The following is a 21,491-nucleotide window of genomic DNA, read 5'->3' as shown; positions in this document are numbered from 1 at the left end:
TAGGGTTTCTATTGCTGCAGCGAAACACCTTGGCCAAAAGCAAGCTGGGGAGGAAAGGGTTCATTTGGCTTACACTTCCGCATTGCTGTCCATCACCAAAGGAAGTCAGGGCGGGAACCTGGAGGCAGGAGCTGATGCAGAGGCCCTGGAGGGTGCTGCTTACTGGCTTGCTCCCCATGGCTTGCTCAGCCTGCTTTCTTATAGAGCCCAGGACCACCAGCCCAGGGACGACACCACACACATTGGGGTGAGCCCTCCAGCACCGATCATTAAGAAAATGCCTCACAGCTGGATCTCATGGAGGCATTTCCTCAACTGAGGCTCCTTCCTCTCTGGTGACTCTAGCTTGTGTCAAGTAGTAAACTCTTTTTCATTAAAAAAACAAAACAAAGTAAAACTAGTATGAGAGAGGCTAAGAGAAAGGGAGAGGGAAGGGGAGAAAGAGAGAGAGAGAGAGAGAGAGAGAGAGAGAGAGGGGCCGCTTGCCGCCAAGCATGCCATTCTGCGTTCAATCCTCAGGATCCACACAGTGGAGGGAAAGAACTGACTCCCAAACGTCGTCCTGACCTCGCCATGTGTGCGCACACACTTAAGCACACATGCAATCAATGTAGTTTAAAAAAAAAGATTCTCTTTTCCACTTTTCTGTCAGAAGTCCTCCTTTAAGAATGATTTTCCTCTTTAAAAATGTCTGTAAATGTTTTTCACTCGATGCTTACATATATGTCATCACACACCGCAGAAGTAGGATGTGAAGAGGAGTGGGTGAGGGGGAGGTGAGTTTGGAGCTCAAGGTCTAGGCTAGAAACAGCAGGGGCTGGCAGTGGGGGTGGGGGTGGGCAGTGGGGGGTAAGGGTGGGAGGTGGGGCTGGCAGTGGGGAGTGGGAGGTGGGGAGTGGGGGTGGGGAGGTAGGGGGGTGGGGAGTGAGGGTGGGGAGTGGGAGGTGGGGGGGTGGGGAGTGGGGGTGGGGGGAAGTGGAGGTGGGGAGTGGGAGGTGGGGGGGGTGGGGAGTGAGGGTGGGGAGTGGGAGGTGGGGGTGGCGGCCGTGGAGCTGAGGTCAGAAGGCAGATGGATGGATGCACTGTCAGGAAAAAAAGCCTTGCTCCCCAGCGAGATGCTTCTGAGCGGCTGGGTCCAGGTGTTCAATATGGCTACATAAGATAGAGTGTTGCCACTAAAGCACTAGCTGAGCACGTGGTGGTGGCTCAGTGCGGGGACTCGTGGTCACTCCCCAGGACCCACATGAAAATCCAAGCTCGGTGGCACACCTCATCATCCCACTGCCTAGGGGGTAGAGATGGGGGGAGCCTTATGGCTTGCAGGTCAGCCAGTCTATCCAATTGGAGAGACCGTGCCTCACACAATGAGGCACACATGGACGACTGCTGGCCTGACTCCACATGCATGTGCCCACATCCGCACACACTGCACTCACAAGTCCATGCACACATGAACATTTACATGTGCATGCACCACCCACAGAACTGAGACACAGAACTGGGGGAGTTAGTCTTCTGTATCTCTCCCCTGAAATTCTTATCACAGAACTGACACCTCAGTATACAGTGAGGTGCTCAGTGAAAATGCTCCAGCCAGGTCAGTCTGATGTCTGCACTGTGTGTGGACTCTGGCCAAGCCAGAAGATGGGGTGCAGCCCCTGGAACTGGAGTGATGGTGGCTGTGAGCTGCCCTGTGGGTTCCGGGAAGTGCCCCCAGGTCTTCAGCAAGAGCAGTGAGTGCTCCTAACTGCTGAGCCATCTCTCCAACCTCAGTTCGTTTTCTCCCTCAGACCTTCTTGAATGGGATTATTGATAAGATTTTCCATGCTGGCTTCACCAACAATCAAGCATCCATAAAATATTTTATTGAGTGGATTATTATATTGATTCTTCACAAGTTCCCTCAGTTTCTTCCAAAGTTCTGGGCGTGTTTCTCTTACGTAAGTGGATTTTCTTCATACTGTTTTGAACTAGGGAAGGGTTGGCTGTGTGCAGGCACTTCACTGCAGTATTTGTTTCTGTCCCCTCAGTTATTGTAATGTTGATGTTGTAGTTCGCAGTTGTGCGTCCTGGGTGCTCGTGGGCGATGGAAAATTCCCCCCCGTTTATCTTGAGTGTGATGTGATTTGTTCTAATACAGGAGAAGCTTTTATTACTAAGATGTAAGGGAGGCTGGCCATGGTGTTGCACACCTGTAATCCCAGCGCTTGGGAGACTGAGGCAGGGAGATCAGAAATTGCAGACCAGCCTGGGCTGCATAGTGAGGCACTGTCTGAAACAAAGCGAGCTGCTGCTGGGTAACACCCAGCGGTGTCCGGCCTGACACTGGGTAACGCCCAGCAGTGTCCAGCCTGACACTGGGTAATGCCCAGCAGTGTCCGGCCTGACACTGGGTAACGCCCAGCAGTGTCTGGCCTGATGCTGGAAGGAAGGCGAGGAATAAGATGCTTCCTTCCCATTGAAAAGAGCTTAGAAGGGAAGCTTCAAACACCCGAACTGGAGGGTATGGAAGGAAACACCTCCCGCCCAGCCATGGACAACTGTCAGCTCCGAGCTGTTGTGGTCTCTCTCGCGTGAGCTGGCTCTGACTCCTCCTCACCCTTCCACGTGTTCCAGTAACTTCCTCATATGGTCTGAACTTTGGCTCATAGTTTGAAGATGCACTTCAACATGGAGGAAGGCACGGCAGCCGAGTGTGAGGTCACGTGATATCTGTGGTCAGGAAGCAGAAAGGCATAAATGGTGACTCTCAGCTCCTTGTCTCCTCCTTAGAGTGCCTATCTCCCCAGCTCAGTTAACCGAATGGAGATGAGCCATCCCTGCTGTGCCCAGAGGCTTATCCTCTGTGATCCCAGGTCTCTCTAGTTGATAGTAACCTCCCCAACTTGTTCTTGTGTCCTGTGAAACTCACTTTTGATGTGAACGTTGGTGGCCATAGTGGGCCCCGCCTTCCCCGGTCCCTTCCCTGCCTACACTTGAGCCACACAGATCACTCAGGCTTGGGTTGTGTTGCTAGGATGCTCACCACCTACCTGGCCATGTAAACAGCATCTGTTCTGGGTGGTTCTGCATACTGATGCTCTGGCCCTTCTAAGCAGGGGCTCCAGATGGCATTTCTGCCTGAGTTTTTCACGTTGGAAGTACTAACAGTCCTGTCCCAAGGGTCAGTGAGACCCTCACCTTCCCTACCCTGTGGATTTATTTGTAGTGTGTCCTGACGCCAGTGCCCACTCCTGCCCGAGGCAGGTTCCTCCCATCCTGCAGGCCTGGCCCAGAGGCTTGGTACATGGGGGACCACTCATTGCTCTTTGGCTGCACCCCCAGTGCTGCCTACATTGCACTGGGCTCAGGGAATGTCTCCCCCTCTCTGGTTTTCAGTCCTGTGCCCTACATATAACAAACGCAAGCTCCTTCAGGAAGCCCCAGATGACGACTCTTCAATCTCACCTTCTGTCAGGGTGAAGAAAAACTTAAAACGAGCATTTGTACATTTTTATCCGTTTTATCACATTTGGACACCATCATCCAGAACATTCCAGAAAAGGTGAGTTTGAACTATTTGTAAGGAGAATTTGTAAAGTGTTCTAATATGAAAAGAGTGTGTTGGTACAGGCTGGGCTTGCTGCTGTTGTTTGTCTCATGATAGGCCATCTTTAAAGTGTTTCTCCCTTGTTCCTTCAGAAGGTTCCTTCTGAAGGTTCGTACAATGCAGTCTCATCAGATCCAGCCTTTCCCTACCTCACTGTGGACTGTCGGGTGTCCATGTGGTTTTTGTCCCTGCTCCCCCTCCCTTCCCCTGGTTACTGTTGTGTGCAATGGGCAACTGCTCCATACATCTCGAGTTCACAGGTGATTCCTGTTGTTTTTATTTTTATACAAGTATTTATAAAGTTTGCCTTTTTGCATTCCTGGCCTTCTGGTTTTGTTTGTATATTTTTATCAGTTCTTTGAAAATTTCACAGATGCATACAATGTATTTTCAGCATATTCACCCCCCACCATCCCACTCCCTCAAATTCTTGTCCTCTTTTTCTTTTAAGATTTATTTATTATGCATACAGTGTTCTGCCTGCATAGACACCTGAACTCAGGACCTCTGAAAGAGCAGCCAGTGCTATAAACTTCTGAGCCATCTCTCCAGCCCTATTTTTATTTTTAATGTAACTCATCAAATCCAGTTTGTGCTGCTCATGTTCTCCTGGGTGTGGTGCTATCTACTAGAGTGTGGTCTGTGTACAAGAGGCCACACCCTTAAGGAAAACGGAGTCTTCTTCCCTCAGAAGTAATCACTGTCAACAGCTCCTCAGCTGGGATATGGGCTCCTAATCCCCCACCCCACCCCCACCCCCCAACAGAGATTCTTTAGCCAACACTGATGTAAACAGACTTAGGGGCCATCACATGCTTCCCCCCGTCCACCCCCACCCCTAACATACACACACAACAGAGATTCTTTAGCCAATGTTGGTGCTAACACACTTAAGGGCAGTCATGTGGAACCCCAAAGCCCAGTTCTTTGTTTCCTCTTTCAGTTTTCACTCTCCCTTAGTATGAGCACAATCTGTGCAGTTACTTATCACAGGGGTGTCTATATGTGCCGTGTGTGTGTCTATCTGTGCATGTGTGTGTGCGCGCGCATGTGTCTGTGTGTGCGTGTGTGTGTGTGTGTGATTGGAAGACAGTGGCCCTGGGTAAGTGTTCATGGCCTGCTGGATGAAGGGATGAGAGGTTTGCTTGCACCCGGCTCGTCCTGCTCGGTGACAGTGGCATTGTCCAGGTAAGCACTGATACATCTGCTCAGGGACAGTGGCATTGTCCAGGTAAGCACTGATACACCTGCTCAGGGACAGTGGCATTGTCCAGGTAAGCACTGATACACCTGCTCAGGGACAGTGGCATTGTCCAGGTAAGCACTGATACACCTGCTCAGGGACAGTGGCATTGTCCAGGTAAGCACTGATACACCTGCTCAGGGACAGTGGCATTGTCCAGGTAAGCACTGATACACCTGCTCAGGGACAGTGGCATTGTCCAGGTAAGCGCTGATACACCTGCTCAGGGACAGTGGCATTGTCCAGGTAAGCACTGATACACCTGCTCAGGGACAGTGGCATTGTCCAGGTAAGCACTGATACATCTGCTCAGGGACAGTGGCATTGTCCAGGTAAGCACTGATACACCTGCTCAGGGACAGTGGCATTGTCCAGGTAAGCACTGATACACTGCTTAGGGACAGTGGCATTGTCCAGGTAAGCACTGATACATCTGCTCAGGGACAGTGGCATTGTCCAGGTAAGCACTGATACACCTGCTCAGGGACAGTGGCATTGTCCAGGTAAGCACTGATACACATGGCAGCCCATTCTGTGGACATGGTTGCTGTCCAGCTGGTAGAAGCTGACTGTGGGGCTCACAGCTGGTGCAGCCCCTCGTGCAGCTCTCAGCGACCTTGTGGAGGGAGGGGCAGTGGTGCAGCATCTGATGGCATGAGGAGGATTGAGCAAGAGACCCAGTCTTCTCCAGACTTATTGTTCAGTTTTTTTTTTTCTTTTAAAGATGTATTTATTTATTATGTATACAGTGCTGTCTGCATGTACACCTGCAGGCCAGAAGAGGGCATCAGATCTCATTATGGATGGTTGTCAGCCATCATGTCGTTGCTAGGAATTGAACTCAGGACCTTTAGAAGAGCAGGCAGTGGTCTTAACCTCTGAACCATCTCTCCAACCCTTGTTCAGTTTCTTAATACAGGGCTCCTGTGGCCCAGACTGACCTGCACTCCTGGTCAGCCTGCTTCCCCCTCAGGTGTCCCATGCCTGGCTTTCTCCTCCTCGCCTCTTAACTGAGCTTCTGTGTGGCCCAAGGTGGCTGCTAGGGAGCTGAGCTCAGCACTCAATGGAGGAAGGGGGAGGGGGTGCCTCAGGTCCTCCAAAAGTAGGGTTCCTATAGGATACTTCCTTACTAGGTCATGTGATAAGGTGGGGTCATATTTGTCAACTTAGGTTAAAGGAGACAGGGACATATTGCAGCCATTAGAAAGATGAGGGCCCCTGAGACTTTTCCTGGAGACAGTTGTGGGTCCCGCTGAGCTCATTTCCCTGGGAGGAAGATGCAGCCCACAGGCAGGCCGCTGAAAGCTTGCCCGAGCTGGTCAGGAGCGCCCTCTGCTCTTCCTCCACTTACACTCCTCCGTACACTCTTGCTGCCTCGTCCTCCCGTAAGCTGTTTTTCCTGTCTTTGCAGAAGCTGGTTCTGAAGCGAGCCCTCACCGTTGCCCTGCAGTGGTGTCTGAGTCACAACTTCAGCGTTCGGCTCTATGCTCTGGTGGCTCTCAAGAAGGCCTGGCATCTGTGTAAAGTGCTACAGTTTGAAGAATGTGACGCCTGGAGCACAGTCATCGAGTGCAGCCTCAGCCAGGCAGAAAACATGCATGGAGCAGGGTGAGGACACTTCGTGGCTCTTCTTTCCAGCAGAGTCCAGAGGACAGAGGAGAGGAGCAGCCTTGTTTCTCTCTTTCATGTCTCTGTCCCACTGTGCTAGGGCTCAGAAAGGCTTGGTCAGCCCCATGTGGCAGGTGATGCTACCATATATAGATTGGTGAGTCCAGGTTGGGGTTGTTTGGTTGGATTTTCTAGACAGAGTTTCTTTGTAGCCTCAGCTGTCCTGAAGCTCATTCTGTAGACCAGGCTGGCTTTCAACTCAGTGATCCACCTGCCTCTGCCTCCCGAGTGCTGAGATCAAAGGCATGCACCACCACTTCTGGGCCAGATTGGAGTTTTATGCTTCTCATCCTTTATTTGAGCCCTGTGAACTCTGAGCTCGGCTCCTGGCACAGCAGGCAAGCAGCATGGAGGAGGCAGGACTGACCTCCAGCAGCCCCCCACACCCCTCACCCCCACCCCACCCCTCTGCTGCCCACTTCGAGCTGAGCACTGCTTTCTGTGGTGACATCATGGCTGACTATTTAGCACTGGGCTGTCCCTAGTCCCTAACAATTGGCTCAGAGGCCATGATGATGATGAGGAAGAGGAGGAGGAGGGCACCATGGCTGATACAGACCCTCTACCTGTGGTTAGGGAAGTCCTTTACCTAACATGATCTGAGATTTCCAAGAGAAGAGCAGGAACTTGTAAGAAAGACTTCTGGACAAGAGAAGTGGCTTTGGGAATTGGAGTTTGGTGGCAGGACACTGGAGGTGTCAGGGGTTCAGAGATCTGGAAAGAGTTGGAGCCTTGCCTGTGTAGGAAGCAGGTCCGAGGCAGCCTGCATAGTGGGAGGGGAGCTGCTTACTCAGATCTGAGGCTGGTGAGGGGTAAACAGACAGGCTCAAGGACGGAGTATGAGAGAAGACGACAGGCTCAATGTAACGATACAGCTGGGCTGCACCAGCAGTGGGACAGAGGTGGAACTTACACAGCAGCATGTTTAACACACACACACACACACACGTGGCACACTTGTTACCTGTAACATTACCTATTACTCATGTTTTGTGTTTAGATATTGGAATGTTTGTTTGTTTTTTGAGACAGGGTTTCTCTGTGTAGCCCTGGCTGTCCTGGACTCACTTTGTAGACCAGGCTGGCCTCGAACTCACAGCGATCCGCCTGCCTCTGCCTCCTGAGTGCTGGGATTAAAGGTGTGCGCCACCACGCCTGGCTGATACTTGGAGTATTTAAAATACTTCCTGCCATTCATTTTTAAAGCCACAGGCGGTGAGGAATGTGAGGTACCAGGCACTTTAGGGTGTAGGAAGTCTGGCAGCCTGAAAGTGCTGCACAGTTTGGGCTGATGACCCAGTTCTAGGCGTCTTATCCTGTCACACACTGTTGCCTTGCTGCTTCTGCCTCTCCAGCCTGCTGGCTGGGTTTGTCTTGCTCACTGGTGGTGCAGTTGGGTTTTGTGGCTGGGTACTGCTGGGCTGTACTGTGTGCCTCCAGAGTGAAAACCACAGCTTACCTAACATTTGTTCTCTGGGAGAAAAGGCCCACTGCCAGGCAGACACACAGGACCCCAGAGGTTGCAAGTGCTGGCAGGCGATGGTGTCTCTGGTTCGGCTTGAGGCCAGCCTAGGCTACTTGTTTGACACTCAGGTTTATTCCTTCAGCTGGTTTTTGTATGGTTCTGACAGCATTATTTATAGTTTGTTCATCTTTGAGTTTCATTTCAGAATATAGAACTCTGAGGGCTGAGTGCAGAGCACGCTCTGGAAGGGACGAGGCCTGGCTTCAAGCCCCAGCTCTGCAAACAACAAAGCAAAACTGTGTTGTTTTGTTCTTTTATTTTGATACAGAGTCTTGGCTATGCAGCTCAGGCTGACGTTATCCTTCTGGCAATGCTCCTGCCTGTCTGTGGAGCGTTCAAATTGTAGGTGAAGACCACAGTGCCTCGCTTAAGAGAAGAACAAACAGGCTAGGTGTGGTCCCACATGTCTACAGTCCTGGAGCCAAGGGCTCAGGATTCTCCTCAGATACAGGGGTCAAGGCTGCCCTCATGAACCTGAGACTGTCTCAGAAAACAGAAGTGAGAACCTTTATAAACATCAGTTTAAAAGCACACCGAGTGCTGGGGCAGAGCTCGGATGAGAACCTCTGTAAGTGGCAGTTTAAAAAGCACACTGAGTGCTGGAGTAGGGCTCGGAGGTAGCGTTTTCACCTAGTGTACAAGAGACCCTAGGGAGTAATCCCCAGCAGCCCTGTTAGTGACTGATAAACATGGCCAAATGCAACTTACAGAAGGAGGCTTGTCTTGGCCTATGGTTCCAAGGACAAGTGCTCACCGTGCTGAGGTGTGACAGCAGCAGCAGGCATGGCAGCAGGAACAGGAAGTGGAGAGGTCACATCAGGAAATGAACAGAACTGGAAGTAGGGTGGGGTATGAGCTCTCAAAGCCTGCCCAGGGACACACTTCCTCCAGCAAGGCCACGCCTCCTGGACCTCCCCAAACAGTGCCACCCGATGGGGACTATGTGTCCAAATACATGAGCTAAGGGGACATTTCTCATTCAAACCACAACCCCAGAGACAGACAGACAGACAGACACAGACTTAGAATATATATACACTGATGTTGGAACCTGGGTTAGAACTCTTTAAGATTATTCTGACTTCTCCATACCAGAATCGTTTACTCACTGTTCCTCCCCCTTAGGAACGCCAGGAAGAATTGGCAGCGCATCCAGGACCATTTCTTCTTCTCAGCATTTCATCCCCTGAGGGACTTCTGTCTGGAGGTAAGCCACGGGTGCAGTGTAGGTGCTCTGCTGTCCGCAGTCCCAATGCCTCGCTCCTGCCCCAGCTGTCCAGGGTGGTGATGAGGCTTTCCCTCTGTCCCCCGACCCTGTAAAGCTGTGAATGTGCTTGCGGCCCGCTCCTCGGCAGTGACAACTGGCTAGTCATCTAACTTTCTATTTCTCTGGCAGTGTCTGGCTTGTAAACCTTGGAATATTTAACTCTAAACAGAAATCAGAACAGATTTCTAAAAGAAAGTGAGTGAGAGAACGTGTGTGCAGGTGAGACTTTCCTGTGCTGAAGCCTGTTATCAATGCAAGAACAAAAAGACCTCGTGTGAGTGGCAGTTAATTATTCTGGGTAATGAAGTGTACAGCAAATGGCACTCCATTTTGCTGACAGCAGCAGAGTATTTGTGTAACTTTAAGAACTGTAAACGTACTTACTAACTATAGTTACTGTAAATGACTTCAGTGTGTAAACTTAACATTTGCCAAGAGCATCAGCCTTCCTCAAGCCTTCCAACTGCAGCTACAGCCCTGTTGCCTACTTAACTAAAGAAAGAACATCTGGCTGGGTACTTCTTCGGAGGATCCATATTGGGAGCCCTACTGTGCAACCAGTGCTATCATGGTCTGCTTAAAGCTGTCCTTGAAGGCATTCTATGTTGTGAGATGTGCTAAACCAAACATGGCTGTGTTTTCTGTCACACTACCAATATCGCTCTCATCGAGATAAAACATGCTAGGATTTCTCACGTAGCATACAGCGTTTTGTCGGTGTTCCTCAGCTCCCAGAGCCCTCTGTGGGCGCCTTCCTGACAGCTCTCTGGCACCGCATCCGCCTTGTCCCAGGCACCCCGAGCAGCAGTCCTTTCTTTTTCCTCTCACGCCTGCCAGGCCTGCTTTGAGCTGCTATCTTGTTCATTGTGAGTGACACCAGGCTGAGTGCTGTGTGTACGGCAGCGAGAGCTCTGTGTGTGGACTGTGGTGTAGGGAGCTTGGGGAGCTGTGATCCACCAGACATAACTGAGCCTTTGTGTTTGGAGCTGGGCTTACAGGACCCACAGAATAGGCATACTTCCCTGGATGGCACCAGTTTAGACGGGCACAGGCATGTGAGCATGAAGCAGACTGTGTTTGCCACCCACGACGACATGCACATCATCTGTCGTTGCACTTTCAGTTGCCAGTTGCTTGAGGTTCTCTCACATGCCTTTCCCGTGGCTGAGAGTTCTTCAAGAGGGAAGAACAGAAAGGTGGCCTTGTGGCCTCGGTACCAGTTTCCCACCTCCTTACACATAAGGGAACCGAGGCTGAGAAAAGCCTTCGTGGCGCATCCCATGTCACTTAGGGACTTATTGTTGAGCCAGGATTCAGGGTCTGGATGTCTGCAGTGGAACCGGACACGGGATGGTGAGTGTCTGGTGGTCAGGACACTGCCTTAAGGTGTCCACTTCTCTTTAGTGGTAATGCCCTTGGAGGCACAGTGTGTCACATGTAGTCAGAAGTGCTGGAGGAGAGGCCCTGCCTGCTCTTGGGGGCCCCTGAGTGAACCCCTGAGTGTCCTAGGGTGAAGTTTAGCTAGAGATGTGCTGCAGGCCTGTGAGCCTGCGAGCCGAGGAAGGCTTGGGAGAAGCACCAGCATTAACAAAACCTGGCTTGTTTTGCTTTTTCCTTTTTCTTTTAAGGACAATAACAGACTTTACCATTCTCTTTTCAGACCATATTTTACACGCTCCCACGGCTCTCAGGTGTCACTGAAGAGGAGTGGATCGCCTTGGATAAGTTTGCCTGCTTCACAGACATCCCTTCCAGTGAGGGGTCACCGTGGTTCCTGTCTGGGACTGCACTTGGTGACCTGAGTCCAGGAGACTGGTCCCAGCAGGACCGAGGTGAGGGCGCATGACTGCTGTTTGAGACTTGGTCTTGGTGAGGTGTTTCATTGACCTGCGTCTCTGCCTCTGCTTAGAGATGGGGTAACGTGTGGCTTGGCTCTGGCCGGGACTTTTAACTGAATACTTGCCTTCCAGACAGCTCATCTTTCTATATAACAATGCTGGCTACCTTTTTAGGGAGGAACGTTAGAGTTCAGTGTCTGTGATTTGTTCTAGAAAGGTAAGCTTTTCACAGACTAAAGATGGCGTCATGCTCTTGCTCCTCACCAGAGAGCAGAGCTCTGGATCCTGGTCCTTCTGGCTCTGCTTAGGCAGCTTTTCTGCACTTTCCCCACAGCAGTATTCCCCCCTTTTCCAGTGCCAGTCAGGTGTCCCCGAAAAGCCTGTGGCTCAACATATCCAGGAAGCTCACCGTAGCAGCAGTGTGGTGGAGGCCTCATTCTGTTGGCTCCTCCCTGTTTGACTCCCAGCTCCCCCTAACTGTGCCTACCACTATGACTGTGTCCCCAAAGCCAGAGTCCCTAAAATCTAAGCAGAGGCCTCCCCTCACCACACCTGCCCCTTCTGTATGTTTCCTCTGCTGTCTCCTGCTGCCCCATTTTCCTTCCCAACTCTCCAACCTGCTAGCTCCTACTGTTGGCTGTTCTTTTAGCTCGCCATGTCTCCAGGCAGTACTTAGCTTATTAAAAATGCAGCCACCAGGGCTCATGAGACAGCTCACTGGATACCTGCTGCCATGCCTGGTTTCCTGAGTTCACCCTCATGGTAGGAGACAGCTAACTCCCACGTGTCATCTGACTTCCATACGCACACCATGACAAGCATGGCCCCGTGCCTCCTGATAAATAATGTAACTTTTTAAAAGCTGGAGACTCCAGTCCCACCCAGCTTTAATTAAAATTAATGGTTTAAATTCATTGTGTCTGGGTAGAGTTCTGGGAAAGGTGGAGATGGTTCTATGGTCCGTCTTTGGAAAGGTTACCTTGCTTCCACTCATCCATCCATTCAATGGGAATTCACTGCTAGCACCCAGTGTGCAAGATGTGGACAAGGTGCTTGTGTTCTTATCAGTGAGTGGCTGCACACACCAGATCATACAGTGGCAGCAAAACCCCAGGAATCCAGCCTAGCAGAGTGCAGAAAGGCTGAGAGACCTTCGTTGAGCACAGAGTGCTGGCTCCACTCTCAGGACCCACAGAAGGCGGCTCACATCCACCTGAGGCACCAGCTCCAGGGTGTTCTGTGCTCTTTTGGTCTTCATGAGCACCGCATGCCCACAGTGCATATACATACACTCGGGCCATACACACACATTAACAAAAAGAATATTTAAAAATTCATCAAAGAGGCTGGCTCAGGCTAATTTAAATGCAGGAACTATGATTTCTTCTCAGGTCCTACTTTGGGTGAAGCAGACAGCCAATCAGAGTGGGCTGATGTCCAGAAAAAAATTATCCCCTGGGGACACAGTGCTCTGGAGTCGGACCTGGAGCTTGTGCTCCAGGATCGGGCCAGCAGGCTCGGAAAGTCTGTCAGTAGACTGATTGTTGTGGCCTCACTCATCGACAAGCCAACCAACTTAGGAGGTAACACGGTCTGCCCTTCATGTGCCTGCTGCATACCGCCCTCCAGGCAAGCGTCATTGGGAAGCCTTGAGCCATGATGTCTGACATGCTGGAGACTCTTGTTAACAACAGGCTGTTCTGTGCAGGGCTGTGCAGGACCTGTGAGGTGTTCGGGGCCGCAGTGCTTGTTGTTGGCAGTCTTCAGTGTGTGCGTGACAGACAGTTCCAGCACCTCAGTGTCTCTGCAGAGCAGTGGCTCCCTCTGGTGGAGGTGGGTGCAAAGTCGCTTATTAAAATTCTGTATGTGAAAATGTTCCAGCATGCTAAGTGCCAGCTCCATGAGGTTTTATCTGTGCCCTGAAGTAGTGTAGCAGCCCCTCAGCCACTGGCCAGCAGTCTGTGATGCGGAGGGAATTTTTCCCAATGCCATTTGGTGTTGGTTTCCCTTTAAAGCCCTTTTGACAAGTTGGGTTTGAGTTTAATGCTCTGTCTACTCTCATTTCACAATGGGATGATTCCATATTCCACTCTCCTAAAACTGCCACTAAGGTGAGACCATGCCAGCTGGTGGATTATCTGCAGCAGAAAAAGGCGGAAGGCTACACTGTCATCGGTGTGGAGCAGACCACACAGAGCTCTGACCTGGCCCAGTACCACTTCCCTGAGAAGTCTCTGCTGCTGCTGGGGTGAGGCGATGCCCTGGTCCGTCTGTTATGACTACCCACACTCCTGTCACTCAACTCCCTGTGGATTTATAGCATTTGTGGGTACCCCTCGGTTTTCCTTCATCTCACCTGGCCGAGATGTTTACCAGTAAACATGGAATTAGGCCTGTCTTTGCAACGCCAGTATTTACTTCCTGGAACCCAAGTTGACTTCATCCGTTTAATCTGTCTCCTTTAGTAGCATTCAGGACTACTAAAAAGATAATAGTGAAAGCCCCCCCCCCCCCCTTTTTTTACAGGGAAACTAACATCTTTTATTTTATTAATTTATTCATATTACATCTCAATGGTTATCCCATCCCTTGTATCCTCCCATTCCTCTCTCCCTCCCTCCCATTTTCCCCTTACTCCCCTCCCCTATGACTGTGACTGAGGGGGACCTCCTCCCCCTGTATATGCTCATAGGGTATCAAGTCTCTTCTTGGTAGCCTGCTATCCTTCCTCTGAGTGCCACCAGGTCTCTCCATCCAGGGGACGTGGTCAAATATGAAGCACCAGAGTTCGTGTGAAAGTCAGACCCCACTCTCCACTCAACTGTGGAGAGTGTCCTGTCCATTGGCTAGATCTGGGTAGGGGTTCGAAGTTTACTGCATGTACTGCCCCTTGGCTGGTGCTCTGCTTTTCTTTTGCAGAAATGGTGCTCTGCTTTTCTTTTGCAGAAATGAGCGGGAAGGGATCCCAGCCAACCTGATCCAGCAGCTGGATGTGTGTGTGGAGATTCCACAGCAGGGCATCATCCGCTCACTAAATGTGCATGTGAGTGGGGCGCTGCTCATCTGGGAGTACACCAGGCAGCAGCTGCTCGGGTGTGCAGGGCCACCATCCTAAAGGCTGGCCCTTACCTGTAGTCTCTCATGGTGCTATGGATGGTGTCTTGAACAGAACCTTCTGGGCTAGCAGAACCTTCTGAGATGTCCTGGAATTACCCGCATCTCTCTAACCTTGCACATCAATGCCAAAACCTTTTCATGTGCCTTAAAGCATATCATTATATATTGTCCCCACTTAGTTAACCCTTTTAAATTGTGGAATTTTAAAAAATGAATTTTAAGGTATGTTCTTCTGAGAAACCGGCATTGTCAGGGTGGCTGTGCTAACAGTGTGGCAGAACTGAAGTTGGTACTTGTGAGCACCTACACCCTTCTGTTTGTGTGAGGGAAAGGGTAGGTTTTGAGAAGCAGCAGCCTCTCCTGATATTAAGGAAACACATGTGGCAAGATGTCAATCAGCTCTCCAATAAAGTTCTTTGTTTTTTTGAGACAGGGTTTCTCTGTGTAGCCTTGGCTATCCTGGACTCACTTTGTAGACCAGGCTGTCCTTGAACTCACAGAGACCTGCCTGCCTCTGCCTCTGCCTCCGGAGTGCTGGGATTAAAGGCGTGCGCCACTGTGCCTGACTACAAATAAAGGTCTTTATCCTCAAGTGTTAGGCTTCATTCCCGAAGCCACAAGTTGGGTCATCACTGTTTGTTAGGCTTAGATGAAATTTGACCTTTACAGTTGTGCTTTGATAGCGATTGGAAGTCTGTCTCTGAGGACTCGAACCATCACTCCCGTGCAGCTGGACGACTACTGTGAATCCCTGCTGAAGCCCGTGAGTGCTCTCCATTCAGATAATTGCATTATTTAATGATGACCATTATCATCCAGCAAGGAACTTCTTATCAAATTCCAGAGTCCATTGCCTATTTATTTTTGTAGTTTTATTCTGAAGCTTTGATTTGCAACAGAGTTTCTGTAGAGGAATTTTAATGCAGCAATATGGCTGCTCTGGGAGGGGATCATATCTAAAGACTTAGGCCTGTGTGATCTGGCTGGAATGCAGACATTATCCCTTAGCACACACCTTTAATCTCAAACAATGTAGGTAAAGTTAGTTTAAAGAAGGAAACAGCCATGTTTGAAAGTGATGTCAAATCAGAGAAGGATCTGACAGGGTGAGTCAGAGACAGGACACACTGGCTCTCATGAGAACTGAGAGGGAAGAGGCGACCTGAGAGCTGCCCCAGAACAGGGAGGAGGCAACTTTTACTGAGAGTGTTTTACAGAGAACAAGCCTGACGTAGTGAAGACAGATGAGCCAGAGACTGTGGAGCCAGAAGATCAGAACAGACTGCTAGAGTTAGAGGCCAAGCAGAGGGGTTCAGTCAGCTAGGAGAGGAGTTGAACCAGACAGACAGTTTAGAAAGAACTGGAAAGGGTGAACTTATTCAAGATGACAATTGCACCAGGCGAGTAAAAGTCACAGGTTTCAAACACACCACACAAATCTCCACACACACAACCACGTCATACAGATGCCCACATGGTCACCCTGGCTGCTTCCGGGCAGCAGGATGCATTCACAGCTCATCTAGGTGTTTGCTCATGTTGGGGGTCCAAACATCATAGGGACATAGGAGCTATTCCTGCCACGGGCATCTCGTTTTAGTGATTAATACTGTAGGTTTGCTTCAGTGGGGCTGGTGGGTCAAAGGTCAGCATGTCTGACTCTGCAAACCTCTGCAGAGAGCTTTCCTATTTGCAGTATCAGTGAGTGCCCTGATACCATCACTTGGTACTGACTGTCTCTTAAGCCACTCCAACAGGCATCTACTGACACGACAGTTTGGCATTAGTTTCAATTCTATTTAATGATATGGAGGCTCTTTTCAGGTATCTGTTTTCTGTTGCATTTTCTGTTGAGAAACATATTCATACAATTTGCCCATGTTTTAAACAGAATCATTTGGTTTTATTTTGCACACAAGTTTTTTAAGAAATGTGATTTATAAGTATTGTCTGCCAAGTTTGTGAGTTATTGCTTCACTTTGGGAACCCATCCTTAGGCATGTTCTTTTATTTAAATTTGTTTAAGGTATTGACTGCCTCTATTTGCATCCTCACCTGCAGGCCAGAGGCATCAGATCACATTATTGATGATTTTGAGACACCATGTGGGTGCTGGGAATTGAACCCAAGACCTGTGGAATCACTGAGCCATCTCTTCACTTGGGCATGTTCTTAATCATCTTGGAATAGACAGTTTTCCCTTCCCAATCTATATATTTTTTCTTAGTCTAACTGAATGAGGGTAGCAACCCAGGCCCTGATCACTGAGGACACCTGACAGACATTTTGTTATAACCCACTGATTACTTACACTCCTTCCAACTTCACTGTGTAGTTTCTGTATTAAAATGCTAACCTAACTGCCAGAAACATGCGACAACCTATCTTGATTTTTATTTATATCAAGTGCAACTATGTTGGCCTACTCTTCAGCTTTTATTCCAAAGAGGGAAACGAAGATAAACAATGTATTTTTATAAAAACTTTTTATGTAATAATTGTATTACATTTTTCCTTAAAATAGATCGCTCACTAAATTAAAGCAGCACACCTCATGCCATTCAGTCCTCACAGTTTGAATGATGAGCTCTTCTCTTCTGTGACCATTTTAGTAACTGTTCACAGAGGACAGAACTGATGTGCACTGCAGTCCTTGGGTCAGCAAAGCATTTACCAAAGTCCAGAGGAATGATTTCCACCCACGTGGAGTCCAGACAGAGCCTAGGAATTTTCAGTTGACCGTGAAGGCTGGATCTCTCCGGCTTCAAATTTTTCCTTGAATTTTAAGTAGTCTCTTCTTTTGTCAAAGTATTTTATCTATTGAGATAAAGGCCTGACGTCAGAGCAGATTACTCAGCTTAGGCAAGCAGAAGCACAGATCTGACACCCGGTGTCAATGGTACAGAAGCGGGGTGGTTTATATCCAGGAACCCCGAGTCTCCACCCTTGCAGCGAGAGCACCTGTGCAGTGCTCAACCCTCCTGGGAACTAACAGTCGGATGCACACAGGAGCCTCCTGGGAACTAACAGTCGGATGCACACAGGAGCCTTCTGGGTCAGGATTCTTTCAGATTTACAATGGTTGGTTATAGTGCATTGGTCACTTATCAGTCCTGGCATTTTTATCAAGACTGTCCTATCTAGAAACACACATCTGGGGAGACACATGACTAAATATTCACAAATTATTAAAGACTTAATTTTTATTCATAGCATCCTCTCTTCATGGGGCATTTGAAAAGTCTTAGGATCTTGGTAAGGTAATATTCTAAAAATATAAATCAAATCCAAGGAAAATGTGGCAGCCGTGACACTGCCCCAGCCCCTGTAGCCCAGCAGGTCTGCATAGAGGGCAAATGCAGGACACCTCACATTTACACTAGGACACATTGCTTTTGTTAAAAGCCTCAGGGTGTGCGTCTTAATGGACCCCCCTGCCTGAATACTGCTTCTTGTTCACTGAGACACCCTAGTCTCTAGCATAGCAGACAGACAGACCAACTTGTTCCTTAAAGGTCCATCAAGGAAAGTGTTAACACTCTCCTGCCCAGAGTAACAAAGGCATCTTCACAGAGGGACAGCCTGAGAGACCAAAAAGAATTAAAATCTCTATCTCAGGGTCACTGAGGCAAGATTTTAAGAAACAGGCTTAAAGGCCTGGGAACAGCTGCAGGGAGGGCTGACCTTGCCACACTCCTTCCCTGCCCACCGGAGATATGGTCACTCGGAAGGCAGACCAAAGGGTCCCCCAGTTACTGACTAAGCTCACATAGCCCCTATGCTAATCCCCTAGCAACAGCCAATCAGCATGGGACAGGACATTCCAACCAAAATCCGAGGTCAGATACCCTACCCCCCACTCCTGCCCCCAGAGAGAACAAATTAGTCCAGAGCCTTGTGATTAACCTATCACTTTTAAAACACAAGATCCCCCTTATGTATCTCAACCAATAGGCGATTGCCAAGCGGGGACCCCTGCTTTAAGGGCGGGGTGGGGTGTGGGGGTGTGGGGGTGTGAGACCTATACCACTATGTTGGCTTGAGCTGTAAATAAAGATCCTCGTGTCTTTGCATTGGTTTCGACTCCTGGTGATTTTTGGGATAATAGAGAGACGGGCACAACAAGCCCAAGGTGACAGAATCACACATCGGTCCTGAACACAATGTTCAGTCTTTAACTTCATGGAAAAAGAGGACCTCAGTCCAGAGCTGGTGAAGACCTGTTCGTATATACCTGAGGCTGTCAGAACACTACTTCATCTGAGGCCCCACCCTTCCCCTAAGTCCCCTTTGGCTTGATGGCCTCCGTCCCTCTGACAAGGTATTCTTAAATCTCATGGTCAGCCTTGAGATCTATCCCTGGCAGTCACTAGAATGGGTGTTATAGAAAGGATATCAGATTAAAAAGCTTACAATGTCTGTCACATTTTGTGGCAAATTCATTATGGTGACATGTGGGAAGGAGTAAGCTTTGTCACAGGTGGGAGCAGTCTTGGCGAGCTTTACCCTTGAGGCACCCCATGAATACCTTGTGACAGACTGAGTGGAGCCATCCTGGGTCTGGAATTCAGGAAGCAGACCTGGGAACCCCACCTGGACTATTGTCTTTCTAATGGACCCGCACCGGGAGAAGGAGCCAGTCCTTCCCACATGACTGAAGGAGTTGGGGAAGAAATAATACCAAAGTCGGCTGCAGAGAGAGCGTGCAGGGGCAGCGGACAAGCTGTATCAGCACGCAGGCCAGAGAGACATCTAAGGACCCGTGCCGTGGACCGGCTACCGGAAGGTTCACTCTTTTGTCCCTTTAACCTTTTTCCTTCTTGTATAAGCTAGTTGGGTTGCATAATAAAGTTTAATTGCTAAGAAACAGAGTCAACAGTGACATGTTGGGAATCTGCTGCATTTACATTTAGAAGCATTGATTCCATCCCAGCTTCAACGGGGAACCTTCTACCACCATACTGACAGAGTGCTGCAGGCCTGACCTAACACCCTGGTGACAGGTGAAGCCTTTTGTAATGTTTTAACAGACCACAGCTCCCACCCACCAAAATGCTAACGATGTCATCAGACAACAGCCTTTCTTGCTTTGCTGTAACAAACTTACCAGATGTTTCCACTGATGTATTTGAAAATTGTATTGAGACTGGGGACTTTTTCTATTCCTACAAAGCTTTGGCCACACGGTATTTAGGGAAACCTCCAATCTTGCTCCCAAGCCAGCCACTCATACTTGGCTACAAGAGACTAACCCTCGAAGTGAGAGCAGTATTCTGGTGTTAACAACCTGTCCAGAACTCAGCAACTCTCGGGGTGTTTTCCTCCTGGACCTGTTTCTGTGAACACACCGCTCAACCAGAGCCCTGGCAGTCCTCGGCCCGGCCCCGGACGCACATACCCACATCTTTCTCAAGGGATTGACATAGATCAGAGTAAACAAACTTCAGAGCCTTAGTTCAAATCCCCTCTACTACTACGGTGGCTTGAACATGGACAAACGTGTCTCCGATGCACGCCTCCCGCTGCATGACTGAATGCAAGACCTCCCAAGACTGAATAAAAAAATCCTAGCAAATAAAACCCAGTGTTTCTCTCGGAACGCATTCCCACGAGCCCCCATTTCCTCCCCACCCTATCACACACGAGTGTGTCTTCGGACACACCTCTCGGTGTTTATACGAGTTGGCAGAGGTCGGGACAAGGTGAAGAGCGCAAAGAACTGGTCCTGGAGGAGCCAGGCTGCTAGGTTGTGACGAGGCTAAGAAGGAAGGGGCTGCGAGAGGCTATGGACGCCGTACAAGTCACAGGACCTTCCTGCCCACATCCCTTCTCCAGAATCTGGCAGCGCACTGTCATCTTCCCCGGTAGTGCCAACTAACGGGCGATTTCCAACGCGTGACCTCATCCGTGACCTTGTCCCTCAAACACCCACCCCGAGGCGGGCGAGGGTGAAGCGCAGGGACTTACCCACTGCTGGGGGCAGCTGGCCTCGAACGAGCTCCTCAGCTGCTGGCACCGGGCCGCGTCCTCCGCGTTGTCGTCGAGACACCGCCAGTACAGGTCGCGCGCGCCCCAGCACGCCTGCCTTTCCTTCATGGACGGGGCTGCCATTCCTGGGGGGCGTGGGGGACACACGCCGGGGATCGACGTGACCGGCGACTTCCGGTCACGCACGGCGTCCCGGGGTCAGCCCACGTGGGACGGCGCGGCACGGAGTTCGGTTCCTGTGCGGCGCGCGGCGAAACAGCCGGCCGCGGGCTGACCCATCTGAGCCGAAACGCTGAAGGGCGGGACTTCCGCCCCGTTCGCAACCCGGAAGGGTGGGACTTCCGTGCTGTTTGCAACCTGGAAGGGCGGGACTTCCGGCCGCGGCCTTTTCCTGGACGGTAACTTCCGGCCTCAGCAGGTGCTGCCTGTAGGCAGAGATGAGCGGCTGAGAGTTGGCCAAGGTGACCGAGCTGGTGCCACATCCTATGGTGTGGAGGAGGAGGCAGCTAGGCAGAGAGCGCGGGCTCCCAGTGAAGCTGCCCACGAAGTTGCTCCTTGTACTTACCTCTGGGATGAGAAGGCCTGCCTGGGATGTTTTGAGAGGCGTGCTTGATACATACATGAACAGAGTCATGGGTGAAGGGCAGTCAGCCCAGCTGTGCTCTGGTGCTGTCTGCTCCAGCCCCTTGTGGTATTAGAGCTACGTGCCGCAAGCAGTCCAGGAGAGCCGGCTGCACACTGCGGTAGCTGCAGTATACCGCTGCACACTTGGTGCCCCTGTGCAGGCCCAAGTTGAGCATGTGCAGGTTTTCAGGGTGACGCTGTGAGTCTAAACACAGCCAAAACACGGGACATACATCCCAACGCTAGTTTATAAAAAGATAGAGCATCATGTACATAGGACTGATGGCTATAAAAAGGATGAGACAGCCTTAGAGAAGTTGAAAGTAGAAATATATTTTAAAGATTTAGTTATCTTTTTTATCTCTATGGTTAAGTATGAACATATACCAGATAAGTGCATCAAGAGAAGCCACGAATGAAACCAGAAACAAGTGATGGTGTCCACACCCAGCCGCAGCCATCCGTACTCCCCTTTCCTGACACCATGATCGAGAAATCACTGGTGGCTTGAAACTGGACATGATGCAGCATTCACACTGTGGTAAACAGCAAGACAGAAATTTGCTTCTGTCAGGGTCCTGGGGAGCAACTCACCAACACACACTGAAAAGCAAAGTCAAGTTGCGCTTCTT

At 50.1% G+C, this 21,491-nt stretch overlaps 2 protein-coding genes and 1 long non-coding RNA gene across 5 annotated transcripts in view; 2 read left to right on the top strand and 1 right to left on the bottom strand.

Moving 5' to 3' along the window:
- Tarbp1 (TAR (HIV-1) RNA binding protein 1) overlaps window positions 1-14,510 on the top strand; it is a 46,291-nt gene extending 31,781 nt beyond the window's left edge. Inside the window, exons 22-30 of the mRNA XM_051168573.1 lie at window positions 1,791-1,940; window positions 3,458-3,544; window positions 6,244-6,440; window positions 9,151-9,232; window positions 10,953-11,124; window positions 12,522-12,713; window positions 12,839-12,963; window positions 13,242-13,378; window positions 14,077-14,510. Of these exons, the coding sequence (XP_051024530.1) occupies window positions 1,791-1,940; window positions 3,458-3,544; window positions 6,244-6,440; window positions 9,151-9,232; window positions 10,953-11,124; window positions 12,522-12,713; window positions 12,839-12,963; window positions 13,242-13,378; window positions 14,077-14,245 (1,311 nt within the window). The 3' untranslated portion in view covers window positions 14,246-14,510. The remainder of the gene's footprint in view (window positions 1-1,790; window positions 1,941-3,457; window positions 3,545-6,243; window positions 6,441-9,150; window positions 9,233-10,952; window positions 11,125-12,521; window positions 12,714-12,838; window positions 12,964-13,241; window positions 13,379-14,076) is intronic.
- On the top strand, window positions 4,888-5,435 carry LOC127209034 (uncharacterized). 3 transcript variants are annotated; one of them, XR_007833181.1, is made up of 4 exons: window positions 4,888-5,035; window positions 5,079-5,121; window positions 5,165-5,207; window positions 5,293-5,435. It is a non-coding gene; the product is annotated as an uncharacterized LOC127209034 (long non-coding RNA). The 3 variants fall into 3 exon arrangements; XR_007833180.1 differs by lacking the exon at window positions 5,079-5,121; XR_007833182.1 differs by lacking the exon at window positions 5,165-5,207.
- A 2,405-nt stretch (window positions 14,511-16,915) lies between the features above and the next one.
- On the bottom strand, window positions 16,916-20,417 carry LOC127209113 (cytochrome c oxidase assembly factor 6 homolog). Its single transcript, XM_051168680.1, has 2 exons — window positions 20,215-20,417; window positions 16,916-17,064 (listed from the first exon to the last, which is right to left on the bottom strand). Exons 1-2 carry the CDS (start codon window positions 20,356-20,358, stop codon window positions 16,969-16,971), a joined length of 240 nt encoding a protein of 79 aa, XP_051024637.1. The 5' UTR covers window positions 20,359-20,417; the 3' UTR covers window positions 16,916-16,968.
- Between the last annotated feature and the right edge of the window lie 1,074 nt (window positions 20,418-21,491).

The sequence above is a fragment of the Acomys russatus genome, chromosome 26 (assembly GCF_903995435.1).
Source record: "Acomys russatus chromosome 26, mAcoRus1.1, whole genome shotgun sequence".
Lineage (NCBI taxonomy): Eukaryota > Metazoa > Chordata > Mammalia > Rodentia > Muridae > Acomys > Acomys russatus.
Note: the sequence above shows the minus strand (reverse complement) of the source record. Positions and strands in the feature narration are given on the sequence as shown.